Source organism: Neoarius graeffei, chromosome 16 (assembly GCF_027579695.1).
Source record: "Neoarius graeffei isolate fNeoGra1 chromosome 16, fNeoGra1.pri, whole genome shotgun sequence".
In the NCBI taxonomy this organism is placed as follows: Eukaryota; Metazoa; Chordata; class Actinopteri; order Siluriformes; family Ariidae; genus Neoarius; species Neoarius graeffei.
The window spans coordinates 4,639,180-4,658,317 of NC_083584.1; the positions used below are offsets into that span (position 1 = coordinate 4,639,180).

The following is a 19,138-nucleotide window of genomic DNA, read 5'->3' on the forward strand; positions in this document are numbered from 1 at the left end:
AAACATTAATACGCCCATATCATTACACACAGACCAAACATTAATACGCCCATATCATTACACACAGACCAAACATTAATACGCCCATATCATTACATACAGACCAAACATTAATACGCCCATATCATTACACACAGACCAAACATTAATACGCCCATATCATTACACACAGACCAAACATTAATACGCCCATATCATTACACACAGACCAAACATTAATACGCCCATATCATTACATACAGACCAAACATTAATACGCCCATATCATTACACACAGACCAAACATTAATACGCCCATATCATTACACACAGACCAAACATTAATACGCCCATATCATTACACACAGACCAAACATTAATAAACCCATATCATTACACACAGACCAAACATTAATATGCCCATATCATTACACACAGACCAAACATTAATACACCCATATCATTACACACAGACCAAACATTAATACACCCATATCATTACACACAGACCAACCATTAATACGCCCATATCATTACACACAGACCAAACATTAATACGCCCATATCATTACACACAGACCAAACATTAATACACCCATATCATTACTCACAGACCAAACATTAATACACCCATATCATTACACACAGACCAAACATTAATACACCCATATCATTACACACAGACCAAACATTAATACGCCCATATCATTACACACAGACCAAACATTAATACACCCATATCATTACACACAGACCAAACATTAATACGCCCATATCATTACACACAGACCAAACATTAATACACCCATATCATTACACACAGACCAAACATTAATACACCCATATCATTACACACAGACCAACCATTAATACGCCCATATCATTACACACAGACCAAACATTAATACGCCCATATCATTACGCACAGACCAAACATTAATACGCCCGTATCATTAGCTACGCACAGACCAAACATTAATCCACCCATATCATTACACACAGACCAAACATTAATATGCCCGTATCATTAGCTACGCACAGACCAAACATTAATACACCCATATCATTACACACAGACCAAACATTAATACACCCATATCATTACACACAGACCAAACATTAATACACCCATATCATTACACACAGACCAAACATTAATACGCCCATATCATTACACACAGACCAAACATTAATACGCCCATATCATTAGCTACGCACAGACCAAATATTAATATGCCCATATCATTACACACAGACCAAACATTAATACACCCATATCATTACACACAGACCAAACATTAATACGCCCATATCATTACACACAGACCAACCATTAATACACCCATATCATTACACACAGACCAAACATTAATACGCCCATATCATTACGCACAGACCAAACATTAATACGCCCATATCATTAGCTACGCACAGACTAAATATTAATATGCCCATATCATTACACACAGACAAAACATTAATACACCCATATCATTACACACAGACCAAACATTAATACGCCCATATCATTACGCACAGACCAAACATTAATACACCCATATCATTACACACAGACCAAACATTAATACACCCATATCATTACGCACAGACCAAACATTAATACGCCCATATCATTACACACAGACCAAACATTAATACACCCATATCATTACACACAGACCAAACATTAATACGCCCATATCATTACGCACAGACCAAACATTAATACACCCATATCATTACACACAGACCAAACATAAATACACCCATATCATTACACACAGACCAAACATAAATACACCCATATCATTACACACAGACCAAACATTAATACACCCATATCATTATGCACAGACCAAACATTAATACACCCATATCATTACACACAGACCAAACATAAATACACCCATATCATTACACACAGACCAAACATTAATACACCCATATCATTACACACAGACCAAACATTAATACACCCATATCATTGCACACAGACCAACCATTAATACACCCATATCATTACACACAGACCAAACATTAATACACCCATATCATTACACACAGACCAAACATTAATACGCCCATATCATTACACACAGACCAAACATTAATATGCCCATATCATTAGCTACGCACAGACCAAATATTAATATGCCCATGTCATTACACACATACCAAACATTAATACACCCATATCATTACACACAGACTAAATATAAATATGCCCATATCATTACACACAGACAAAACATTAATACACCCATATCATTACACACAGACCAAACATTAATACGCCCATATCATTACGCACAGACCAAACATTAATACACCCATATCATTACACACAGACCAAACATTAATACGCCCATATCATTACGCACAGACCAAACATTAATACGCCCATATCATTACACACAAAACAAACATTAATACACCCATATCATTACGCACAGACCAAACATTAATACGCCCATATCATTACACACAGACCAAACATTAATATACCCATATCATTACACACAGACCAAACATTAATACGCCCATATCATTACGCACAGACCAAAAATTAATACACCCATATCATTACACACAGACCAAACATAAATACACCTATATCATTACACAAAGACCAAACATAAATACACCCATATCATTACACACAGACCAAACATTAATACACCCATATCATTATGCACAGACCAAACATTAATACACCCATATCATTACACACAGACCAAACATAAATACACCCATATCATTACACACAGACCAAACATAAATACACCCACATCATTACACACAGACCAAACATTAATACACCCATATCATTACACACAGACCAAACATTAATACACCCATATCATTACACACAGACCAACCATTAATACACCCATATCATTGCACACAGACCAACCATTAATACACCCATATCATTACACACAGACCAAACATAAATACACCCATATCATTACACACAGACCAAACATTAATACACCCATATCATTATGCACAGACCAAACATTAATACACCCATATCATTACGCACAGACCAAACATTAATACGCCCGTATCATTAGCTACGCACAGACCAAACATTAATACACCCATATCATTACACACAGACCAAACATTAATACACCCATATCATTACACACAGGCCAAACATTAATACACCCATATCATTACACACAGACCAAACATTAATACGCCCATATCATTACACACAGACCAAACATTAATACACCCATATCATTACACACAGACCAAACATTAATACACCCATATCATTACACACAGACCAAACATTAATATGCCCGTATCATTAGCTACGCACAGACCAAACATTAATACACCCATATCATTACACACAGACCAAACATTAATACACCCATATCATTACACACAGACCAAACATTAATACGCCCATATCATTACACACAGACCAAACATTAATACGCCCATATCATTAGCTACGCACAGACCAAATATTAATATGCCCATATCATTACACACAGACCAAACATTAATACACCCATATCATTACACACAGACCAAACATTAATACGCCCATATCATTACACACAGACCAACCATTAATACACCCATATCATTACACACAGACCAAACATTAATACGCCCATATCATTAGCTACGCACAGACTAAATATTAATATGCCCATATCATTACACACAGACAAAACATTAATACACCCATATCATTACACACAGACCAAACATTAATACGCCCATATCATTACGCACAGACCAAACATTAATACACCCATATCATTACACACAGACCAAACATTAATACACCCATATCATTACGCACAGACCAAACATTAATACGCCCATATCATTACACACAGACCAAACATTAATACACCCATATCATTACACACAGACCAAACATTAATACGCCCATATCATTACGCACAGACCAAACATTAATACACCCATATCATTACACACAGACCAAACATAAATACACCCATATCATTACACACAGACCAAACATAAATACACCCATATCATTACACACAGACCAAACATTAATACACCCATATCATTATGCACAGACCAAACATTAATACACCCATATCATTACACACAGACCAAACATAAATACACCCATATCATTACACACAGACCAAACATTAATACACCCATATCATTACACACAGACCAAACATTAATACACCCATATCAGTGCACACAGACCAACCATTAATACACCCATATCATTACACACAGACCAAACATTAATACACCCATATCATTACACACAGACCAAACATTAATACGCCCATATCATTACACACAGACCAAACATTAATATGCCCATATCATTAGCTACGCACAGACCAAATATTAATATGCCCATGTCATTACACACATACCAAACATTAATACACCCATATCATTACACACAGACTAAATATTAATATGCCCATATCATTACACACAGACAAAACATTAATACACCCATATCATTACACACAGACCAAACATTAATACGCCCATATCATTACGCACAGACCAAACATTAATACGCCCATATCATTACACACAAAACAAACATTAAAACACCCATATCATTACGCACAGACCAAACATTAATACGCCCATATCATTACACACAGACCAAACATTAATATACCCATATCATTACACACAGACCAAACATTAATACGCCCATATCATTACGCACAGACCAAACATTAATACACCCATATCATTACACACAGACCAAACATAAATACACCCATATCATTACACACAGACCAAACATTAATACACCCATATCATTATGCACAGACCAAACATTAATACACCCATATCATTACACACAGACCAAACATAAATACACCCATATCATTACACACAGACCAAACATAAATACACCCATATCATTACACACAGACCAAACATTAATACACCCATATCATTACACACAGACCAAACATTAATACACCCATATCATTACACACAGACCAACCATTAATACACCCATATCATTGCACACAGACCAACCATTAATACACCCATATCATTACACACAGACCAAACATTAATACGCCCATATCATTACACACAGACCAAACATTAATACGCCCATATCATTACACACAGACCAAACATTAATACACCCATATCATTACACACAGACCAACCATTAATACACCCATATCATTACACACAGACCAAACATTAATACGCCCATAACATTACATACAGACCAAACATTAATACGCCCATATCATTACACACAGACCAAACATTAATACGCCCATATCATTACACACAGACCAAACATTAATACGCCCATATCATTACACACAGACCAAACATTAATACGCCCATATCATTACATACAGACCAAACATTAATACGCCCATATCATTACACACAGACCAAACATTAATACGCCCATATCATTACACACAGACCAAACATTAATACACCCATATCATTACACACAGACCAAACATTAATACACCCATATCATTACACACAGACCAACCATTAATACGCCCATATCATTACACACAGACCAAACATTAATACGCCCATATCATTACACCCAGACCAAACATTAATACACCCATATCATTACACACAGACCAAACATTAATACACCCATATCATTACACACAGACCAAACATTAATACGCCCATATCATTACACACAGACCAAACATTAATACACCCATATCATTACACACAGACCAAACATTAATACACCCATATCATTACACACAGACCAACCATTAATACGCCCATATCATTACACACAGACCAAACATTAATACGCCCATATCATTACGCACAGACCAAACATTAATACGCCCGTATCATTAGCTACGCACAGACCAAACATTAATACACCCATATCATTACACACAGACCAAACATTAATACACCCATATCATTACACACAGACCAAACATTAATACACCCATATCATTACACACAGACCAAACATTAATACGCCCATATCATTACACACAGACCAAACATTAATACACCCATATCATTACACACAGACCAAACATTAATACACCCATATCATTACACACAGACCAAACATTAATATGCCCGTATCATTAGCTACGCACAGACCAAACATTAATACACCCATATCATTACACACAGACCAAACATTAATACACCCATATCATTACACACAGACCAAACATTAATAAGCCCATATCATTACGCACAGACCAAACATTAATACGCCCATATCATTAGCTACGCACAGACTAAATATTAATATGCCCATATCATTACACACAGACAAAACATTAATACACCCATATCATTACACACAGACCAAACATTAATACGCCCATATCATTACGCACAGACCAAACATTAATACACCCATATCATTACACACAGACCAAACATTAATACACCCTTATCATTACGCACAGACCAAACATTAATACGCCCATATCATTACACACAGACCAAACATTAATACACCCATATCATTACACACAGACCAAACATTAATACGCCCATATCATTACGCACAGACCAAACATTAATACACCCATATCATTACACACAGACCAAACATAAATACACCCATATCATTACACACAGACCAAACATAAATACACCCATATCATTACACACAGACCAAACATAAATACACCCATATCATTACACACAGACCAAACATTAATACACCCATATCATTATGCACAGACCAAACATTAATACACCCATATCATTACACACAGACCAAACATAAATACACCCATATCATTACACACAGACCAAACATAAATACACCCATATCATTACACACAGACCAAACATTAATACACCCATATCATTATGCACAGACCAAACATTAATACACCCATATCATTACACACAGACCAAACATTAATACACCCATATCATTACACACAGACCAAACATTAATACACCCATATCATTGCACACAGACCAACCATTAATACACCCATATCATTACACACAGACCAAACATTAATACACCCATATCATTACACACAGACCAAACATTAATACGCCCATATCATTACACACAGACCAAACATTAATATGCCCATATCATTAGCTACGCACAGACCAAATATTAATATGCCCATGTCATTACACACATACCAAACATTAATACACCCATATCATTACACACAGACTAAATATTAATATGCCCATATCATTACACACAGACAAAACATTAATACACCCATATCATTACACACAGACCAAACATTAATACGCCCATATCATTACGCACAGACCAAACATTAATACGCCCATATCATTACACACAGACCAAACATAAATACACCTATATCATTACACACAGACCAAACATTAATACACCCATATCATTACACACAGACCAAACATTAATACGCCCATATCATTACACACAGACCAAACATTAATACACCCATATCATTACACACAGACCAAACATTAATACGCCCATATCATTACGCACAGACCAAACATTAATACGCCCATATCATTACGCACAGACCAAACATTAATACGCCCATATCATTACACACAGACCAAACATTAATACACCCATATCATTACACACAGACCAAACATTAATACGCCCATATCATTACGCACAGACCAAACATTAATACGCCCATATCATTACGCACAGACCAAACATTAATACGCCCATATCATTACACACAGACCAAACATTAATACGCCCATATCATTACACACAGACCAAACATTAATACGCCCATATCATTACGCACAGACCAAACATTAATACGCCCATATCATTACACACAGACCAAACATTAATACGCCCATATCATTACACACAGACCAAACATAAATACACCTATATCATTACACACAGACCAAACATAAATACACCCATATCATTACACACATACCAAACATTAATACACCCATATCATTACACACAGACTAAATATTAATATGCCCATATCATTACACACAGACAAAACATTAATACACCCATATCATTACACACAGACCAAACATTAATACGCCCATATCATTACGCACAGACCAAACATTAATACGCCCATATCATTACACACAGACCAAACATTAATACGCCCATATCATTACACACAGACCAAACATAAATACACCTATATCATTACACACAGACCAAACATAAATACACCCATATCATTACACACAGACCAAACATAAATACACCTATATCATTACACACAGACCAAACATAAATACACCCATATCATTACACACAGACCAAACATTAATACACCCATATCATTATGCACAGACCAAACATTAATACACCCATATCATTACACACAGACCAAACATAAATACACCCATATCATTACACACAGACCAAACATAAATACACCCATATCATTACACACAGACCAAACATTAATACACCCATATCATTACGCACAGACCAAACATTAATACACCCATATCATTACGCACAGATCAATCATTAATACACCCATATCATTACACACAGACCAAACATAAATACACCCATATCATTACACACAGACCAAACATTAATACACCCATATCATTACACACAGACCAAACATTAATACACCCATATCATTACGCACAGATCAATCATTAATACACCCATATCATTACACACAGACCAAACATTAATACACCCATATCATTACACACAGACCAACCATTAATACACCCATATCATTGCACACAGACCAACCATTAATACACCCATATCATTGCACACAGACCAAACATTAATACGCCCATATCATTACACACAGACCAAACATTAATACGCCCATATCATTACACACAGACCAAACATTAATACGCCCATATCATTACATACAGACCAAACATTAATACGCCCATATCATTACACACAGACCAAACATTAATACGCCCATATCATTACACAGAGACCAAACATTAATACGCCCATATCATTACACACAGACCAAACATTAATAAACCCATATCATTACACACAGACCAAACATTAATATGCCCATATCATTACACACAGACCAAACATTAATACACCCATATCATTACACACAGACCAAACATTAATACACCCATATCATTACACACAGACCAACCATTAATACGCCCATATCATTACACACAGACCAAACATTAATACGCCCATATCATTACACCCAGACCAAACATTAATACACCCATATCATTACACACAGACCAAACATTAATACACCCATATCATTACACACAGACCAAACATTAATACGCCCATATCATTACACACAGACCAAACATTAATACACCCATATCATTACACACAGGCCAAACATTAATACACCCATATCATTACACACAGACCAACCATTAATACGCCCATATCATTACACACAGACCAAACATTAATACGCCCATATCATTACGCACAGACCAAACATTAATACGCCCGTATCATTAGCTACGCACAGACCAAACATTAATACACCCATATCATTACACACAGACCAAACATTAATACACCCATATCATTACACACAGACCAAACATTAATACACCCATATCATTACACACAGACCAAACATTAATACGCCCATATCATTACACACAGACCAAACATTAATACACCCATATCATTACACACAGACCAAACATTAATACACCCATATCATTACACACAGACCAAACATTAATACACCCATATCATTACACACAGACCAAACATTAATACGCCCATATCATTACACACAGACCAAACATTAATACACCCATATCATTACACACAGACCAAACATTAATACACCCATATCATTACACACAGACCAAACATTAATACGCCCATATCATTACACACAGACCAAACATTAATACACCCATATCATTACACACAGACCAAACATTAATACACCCATATCATTACACACAGACCAAACATTAATACACCCATATCATTACACACAGACCAAACATTAATATGCCCGTATCATTAGCTACGCACAGACCAAACATTAATACACCCATATCATTACACACAGACCAAACATTAATACACCCATATCATTACACACAGACCAAACATCAATACACCCATATCATTACACACAGACCAAACATTAATATGCCCGTATCATTAGCTACGCACAGACCAAACATTAATACGCCCATATCATTACACACAGACCAAACATTAATACACCCATATCATTACACACAGACCAAACATTAATACACCCATATCATTACACACAGACCAAACATTAATACGCCCATATCATTACACACAGACCAAACATTAATACACCCATATCATTACACACAGACCAAACATTAATACACCCATATCATTACACACAGACCAAACATTAATACACCCATATCATTACACACAGACCAAACATTAATATGCCCGTATCATTAGCTACGCACAGACCAAACATTAATACACCCATATCATTACACACAGACCAAACATTAATACACCCATATCATTACACACAGACCAAACATTAATACACCCATATCATTACACACAGACCAAACATTAATACACCCATATCATTGCACACAGACCAACCATTAATACACCCATATCATTACACACAGACCAAACATTAATACACCCATATCATTACACACAGACCAAACATTAATACGCCCATATCATTACACACAGACCAAACATTAATATGCCCATATCATTAGCTACGCACAGACCAAATATTAATATGCCCATGTCATTACACACATACCAAACATTAATACACCCATATCATTACACACAGACTAAATATTAATATGCCCATATCATTACACACAGACAAAACATTAATACACCCATATCATTACACACAGACCAAACATTAATACGCCCATATCATTACGCACAGACCAAACATTAATACGCCCATATCATTACACACAGACCAAACATAAATACACCTATATCATTACACACAGACCAAACATTAATACACCCATATCATTACACACAGACCAAACATTAATACGCCCATATCATTACACACAGACCAAACATTAATACACCCATATCATTACACACAGACCAAACATTAATACGCCCATATCATTACGCACAGACCAAACATTAATACGCCCATATCATTACGCACAGACCAAACATTAATACGCCCATATCATTACACACAGACCAAACATTAATACACCCATATCATTACACACAGACCAAACATTAATACGCCCATATCATTACGCACAGACCAAACATTAATACGCCCATATCATTACGCACAGACCAAACATTAATACGCCCATATCATTACACACAGACCAAACATTAATACGCCCATATCATTACACACAGACCAAACATTAATACGCCCATATCATTACGCACAGACCAAACATTAATACGCCCATATCATTACACACAGACCAAACATTAATACGCCCATATCATTACACACAGACCAAACATAAATACACCTATATCATTACACACAGACCAAACATAAATACACCCATATCATTACACACATACCAAACATTAATACACCCATATCATTACACACAGACTAAATATTAATATGCCCATATCATTACACACAGACAAAACATTAATACACCCATATCATTACACACAGACCAAACATTAATACGCCCATATCATTACGCACAGACCAAACATTAATACGCCCATATCATTACACACAGACCAAACATTAATACGCCCATATCATTACACACAGACCAAACATAAATACACCTATATCATTACACACAGACCAAACATAAATACACCCATATCATTACACACAGACCAAACATAAATACACCTATATCATTACACACAGACCAAACATAAATACACCCATATCATTACACACAGACCAAACATTAATACACCCATATCATTATGCACAGACCAAACATTAATACACCCATATCATTACACACAGACCAAACATAAATACACCCATATCATTACACACAGACCAAACATAAATACACCCATATCATTACACACAGACCAAACATTAATACACCCATATCATTACGCACAGACCAAACATTAATACACCCATATCATTACGCACAGATCAATCATTAATACACCCATATCATTACACACAGACCAAACATAAATACACCCATATCATTACACACAGACCAAACATTAATACACCCATATCATTACACACAGACCAAACATTAATACACCCATATCATTACGCACAGATCAATCATTAATACACCCATATCATTACACACAGACCAAACATTAATACACCCATATCATTACACACAGACCAACCATTAATACACCCATATCATTGCACACAGACCAACCATTAATACACCCATATCATTGCACACAGACCAAACATTAATACGCCCATATCATTACACACAGACCAAACATTAATACGCCCATATCATTACACACAGACCAAACATTAATACGCCCATATCATTACATACAGACCAAACATTAATACGCCCATATCATTACACACAGACCAAACATTAATACGCCCATATCATTACACAGAGACCAAACATTAATACGCCCATATCATTACACACAGACCAAACATTAATAAACCCATATCATTACACACAGACCAAACATTAATATGCCCATATCATTACACACAGACCAAACATTAATACACCCATATCATTACACACAGACCAAACATTAATACACCCATATCATTACACACAGACCAACCATTAATACGCCCATATCATTACACACAGACCAAACATTAATACGCCCATATCATTACACCCAGACCAAACATTAATACACCCATATCATTACACACAGACCAAACATTAATACACCCATATCATTACACACAGACCAAACATTAATACGCCCATATCATTACACACAGACCAAACATTAATACACCCATATCATTACACACAGGCCAAACATTAATACACCCATATCATTACACACAGACCAACCATTAATACGCCCATATCATTACACACAGACCAAACATTAATACGCCCATATCATTACGCACAGACCAAACATTAATACGCCCGTATCATTAGCTACGCACAGACCAAACATTAATACACCCATATCATTACACACAGACCAAACATTAATACACCCATATCATTACACACAGACCAAACATTAATACACCCATATCATTACACACAGACCAAACATTAATACGCCCATATCATTACACACAGACCAAACATTAATACACCCATATCATTACACACAGACCAAACATTAATACACCCATATCATTACACACAGACCAAACATTAATACACCCATATCATTACACACAGACCAAACATTAATACGCCCATATCATTACACACAGACCAAACATTAATACACCCATATCATTACACACAGACCAAACATTAATACACCCATATCATTACACACAGACCAAACATTAATACGCCCATATCATTACACACAGACCAAACATTAATACACCCATATCATTACACACAGACCAAACATTAATACACCCATATCATTACACACAGACCAAACATTAATACACCCATATCATTACACACAGACCAAACATTAATATGCCCGTATCATTAGCTACGCACAGACCAAACATTAATACACCCATATCATTACACACAGACCAAACATTAATACACCCATATCATTACACACAGACCAAACATCAATACACCCATATCATTACACACAGACCAAACATTAATATGCCCGTATCATTAGCTACGCACAGACCAAACATTAATACGCCCATATCATTACACACAGACCAAACATTAATACACCCATATCATTACACACAGACCAAACATTAATACACCCATATCATTACACACAGACCAAACATTAATACGCCCATATCATTACACACAGACCAAACATTAATACACCCATATCATTACACACAGACCAAACATTAATACACCCATATCATTACACACAGACCAAACATTAATACACCCATATCATTACACACAGACCAAACATTAATATGCCCGTATCATTAGCTACGCACAGACCAAACATTAATACACCCATATCATTACACACAGACCAAACATTAATACACCCATATCATTACACACAGACCAAACATTAATACACCCATATCATTACACACAGACCAAACATTAATACACCCATATCATTACACACAGACCAAACATTAATACACCCATATCATTACACACAGACCAAACATTAATATGCCCGTATCATTAGCTACGCACAGACCAAACATTAATACACCCATGTCATTACACACAGACCAAACATTAATACACCCATATCATTACACACAGACCAAACATTAATACGCCCATATCATTACACACAGACCAAACATTAATACACCCATATCATTACACACAGGCCAAACATTAATACACCCATATCATTACACACAGACCAACCATTAATACGCCCATATCATTACACACAGACCAAACATTAATACGCCCATATCATTACGCACAGACCAAACATTAATACGCCCGTATCATTAGCTACGCACAGACCAAACATTAATACACCCATATCATTACACACAGACCAAACATTAATACACCCATATCATTACACACAGACCAAACATTAATACACCCATATCATTACACACAGACCAAACATTAATACGCCCATATCATTACACACAGACCAAACATTAATACACCCATATCATTACACACAGACCAAACATTAATACACCCATATCATTACACACAGACCAAACATTAATACACCCATATCATTACACACAGACCAAACATTAATACGCCCATATCATTACACACAGACCAAACATTAATACACCCATATCATTACACACAGACCAAACATTAATACACCCATATCATTACACACAGACCAAACATTAATACGCCCATATCATTACACACAGACCAAACATTAATACACCCATATCATTACACACAGACCAAACATTAATACACCCATATCATTACACACAGACCAAACATTAATATGCCCGTATCATTAGCTACGCACAGACCAAACATTAATACACCCATATCATTACACACAGACCAAACATTAATACGCCCATATCATTACACACAGACCAAACATTAATACGCCCATATCATTAGCTACGCACAGACCAAATATTAATATGCCCATATCATTACACACAGACCAAACATTAATACACCCATATCATTACACACAGACCAAACATTAATACGCCCATATCATTACACACAGACCAACCATTAATACACCCATATCATTACACACAGACCAAACATTAATACACCCATATCATTACACACAGACCAAATATTAATATGCCCATATCATTACACACAGACCAAACATTAATACACCCATATCATTACACACAGACCAAACATTAATACGCCCATATCATTACACACAGACCAACCATTAATACACCCATATCATTACACACAGACCAAACATTAATACGCCCATATCATGACACACAGACCAAACATTAATATGCCCATATCATTACACACAGACCAACCATTAATACACCCATATCATTACACACAGACCAAACATTAATACGCCCATATCATGACACACAGACCAAACATTAATATGCCCATATCATTTCACACAGACCAGTCATCTTGCATTGCTTGCGGACATCATACTACTCACCGGATTCTCGAGTAACAACACCAAAAAAAATATGCTTCAAGCTTCGGAACAGCCAATAGTGATACAGTCTTGAAAAATAAACCTATTTTCAGTCAATCTGCTTCGAAATAACCGAAAGTTTCCACTTTACTTTTCTTTACAGATCAGTATGCTTCAGCTGCGCTTCTTACATGTGTCTTGAGTGGATCGGAGAATGAGAAGGAAAAAAAGTCCCCCTTACAGGAAGTTACATCAAAGTAAAAAACTTCCAGAAAATGTTTACTTCTAACTAGACAACAAGATAATGAAATACAAATAAAATATTTGCAATTAAATTTGTTTCCTTCTGGTTCCTTCTTAGTTGTTTTTTTTTTTCTTAAAATACTTTGGCACAACTTATATTGGAATTGCCTTTAGTAACCAATTTTAAGGTGGGTTACAATCTCATTTTATATCATATTCTATTCCTATATTAACAAATATTGGGTAGTGATCACTTCCTAGAGTACTTCCTTTCAGTGTCATCCATCTACTTTTTACAGCCAGCAATTGTGAAACCAGTGTGATATCGATTGCTGATTCTGTTCCTCTCACCACATTCACCCTTGTGCCTGAACCATCATTTAAGCACACCAATTCCTTTTCATCCATTATTTCTTCTATAATGTCTCCATTTGGGTCTTCTTGGTTCCCCCATATTGTGCTGTGTGCATTGAAGTCTCCACCCCAGACTACTTTCCCTCTCCAGCGCTCCAAAATTGATTCTAATTTTCCTTTCTCAAACTGTTTACATGGGTTATAGAAGTTTATAATTTTCATACTTCCTTCTCTAGTCCATACTTCAATCACTACTATTTCTAACTCTTGTAATGCCATTAGCTGTCTGTATTTCATACCTTGTCTGATAAATGTTGCACATCCTCCACCATTTCCATTGACCCTATCTTTGTGTATGCTATGATATCCTTTAATATTCAAGTCTAGAAGTGGTTTGAGCCATGTTTCCTGTATGTATTTAACATCTGGTTTTGTTTTTAATGAATTGATGTAACCTTGACACTCTTGCCCATTTGTTATCAGACTTCAAGCATTCCACTGAAGAATAAGCATGATGGTATGATTTGATGACTTCCCTCTGCTGTCCCTTCCCCTTGACTAAGATCTGCACATATTTTTTCCCAAGATAAGTCCTTTGTGTTCAGGAACTTTGCTGCTGCCTTCACTATAATTTAGATTTTTTCAGTTTTAGTCTTTGCTTGTTCTGAGCAGTTGATAACACAGGCCAGAGACAGAACCAATCTGTCCGTTGTGATTCCTGCTTGTAGTTATCTGACAACCCTCTGTCTTTGCTTGCCTGTTTATTTTGGATTATACTTTCATTTTTCCCCTACATTCACAATCTTTACTGCCTCTGCATAAGTTACTCTCCATTCTGTTCTTACTTGCTGAATCTCAACTGCCTGTTTCCTCACTGTGCATCCTCCATATCCTGCTGTGTGATTTCCTCCGCAGTTACATTTTACTTCACTATTCCTCCCACATTCTCCATATGCATGCTCCCCTCCACATCATCCACATCTCTGCTTTCCCTTACACACACTAGCAATGTGGCCATACCTCTGACACTGATAGCATCTAAGGGGAGGAGGAACATATGCTCTTACACAGAAGCTCATATATCCAACCATCACCTTTCCTGTAAGAACGTCATCTTTGAACTCCAGTAACACAAATGGACTATCTTCTCTTTCCCCATTCCTAATTGCTTGTAGCCGTCTAATTCCTGTTATTGTTCCTCCTTTAAGCATTTCCTTCAGTTCATCCAGATTTTCTCCTCGGGGGATTCCTGATATCACTCCCCTAACTCTGTTTTTCTCACCAATCACTCTTCTTTCTGCTATTTCTTTCTTACACACTGTTTGTAGTTTAAACGCTTTATTTCTCTGTTCAGCATTTTTGCATTTCACCAGCAAACTGCCATCTCTTAACACCTCGGCTATCTCTAGATCCCCAATGGCTTTTCTCAGTCCATTTGTCAAGGCAATTGGACTTACAGACGATACCTCATCTCCTGCTTTAAACTTAAGAATAATCTTAAATTCTTCCTTCATTATTTTTTACCTGCTTCACTTCATTCCTCATCCTCTTCAAGTGCTCGTTTGCCTGGTGTTGTCACTGTTATTTTTCCTTTCCTTCCTTCCTCCTCCTTCCTATTTTTTACTACTCTTGTCCATTCAAGGTCCGTATCTTCCTCCTCAGAAAGTCCTCCACTACTACTAGCCATTCTGATTCAGTCACAATCCAGATTATGGCAAAACCACCTTTTCCACCATCCAGCAGTTGCATCAAAATTTCTTCTTAAAACACTACTGCACAGTCTCACAGACGCTGCTCCAAAAACACGCGCTCAGTCCCCCTGTCGGGCGTTCCTCCTCAACACCTCGGCAAGCCTGGAAGCGTCCTCGCTCCATTGGGGCCTACTGATCTTGTGCTCCCGCTCAACACCTCGGCAAGCCTGGAAACGTACCCACTCCATTGGGGGCCTACTGATCTTGTGCTCCCGCTCAACACCTCGGCAAGCCTGGAAACGTACCCACTCCATTGGGGGCCTACTGATCTTGTCCTCCCGCTCAACACCTCGGCAAGCCTGGAAACGTACCCGCTCCATTGGGGGCCTACTGATCTTGTCATAACTCAGATTTTAATTGTGTGAAAGTTTCACAAAGATAAAGTTTAAACTGCAGATGAGAGCTAAAAATATAGGGACTTGCTGTATAAACTATAATATACAACATACACAAGGTTTTAACAGCATCGTACAGCAGGAGGTGCTCTTCTGTTTTATTATTATTATTATTATTATTATTATTATTATTATTATTACACTATCAGTGTTTAGAGTTCCATATAGATTTTAAAGGTGCCCTTCCACCAAAAACGTTTAATACTGGGTCTTTTTGAAATACCATATTTCACTCCGAGTTGCATATGCATGCTGCATGTGAAAATGTAATTCTACTCCCATTCCCTGTATTAGCTTATGAAAGAAAATAGTCGGAAAAACGAGCGAATCTGAAAAAGCCCTACGAACTTACGTCACTTCGAAAATTAGTATTCATGGCCTCGCCCACCTTGGCTTGCGACCGCCCACGGAAAGAAAGTTTGGATTTTAGCACGAGGAGAGATAGCAGAGCCCATTTCATCAATAGCTAATGAAGAGGACCTAACAGCAAGTTGAAAACATGTCTGAACAAGTTCGTGCCTGTGTTATTTGTGGCAGTAACACATCAACGTTGCATTTCTTGCTCAAGATAGAAGAGCTGAAGAAGAAATGGTTGGAATTTATCTTTGAAACACCAGCAGCAAAGTATACTGTAATGCAACATTAGTACTGTGTTCTGATCATTTCAACCACAGTGACTTTTCAAACTTTGGTGCCTTCAGTAGTGGTTTTGCTTCGAGGCTGTTTTTAATACCTGGATCTGTACCGTCAAGACGATCGACCACCAGCTCACAAGCTATAAGTAAAACATGAACTTTTTG

General features: G+C 36.6%; 1 protein-coding gene across 1 annotated transcript in view; it reads right to left on the minus strand.

Annotated features, from left to right (window-relative positions):
- Positions 1-17,706, minus strand: part of LOC132901024 (uncharacterized) — a 58,756-nt gene extending 41,050 nt beyond the window's left edge. Inside the window, exons 1-2 of the mRNA XM_060943436.1 lie at positions 17,260-17,706; positions 16,190-16,378 (exon numbers count right to left, since the gene is read on the minus strand). Of these exons, the coding sequence (XP_060799419.1) occupies positions 16,190-16,378; positions 17,260-17,706 (636 nt within the window). The remainder of the gene's footprint in view (positions 1-16,189; positions 16,379-17,259) is intronic.
- Positions 17,707-19,138: the final 1,432 nt, after the last annotated feature.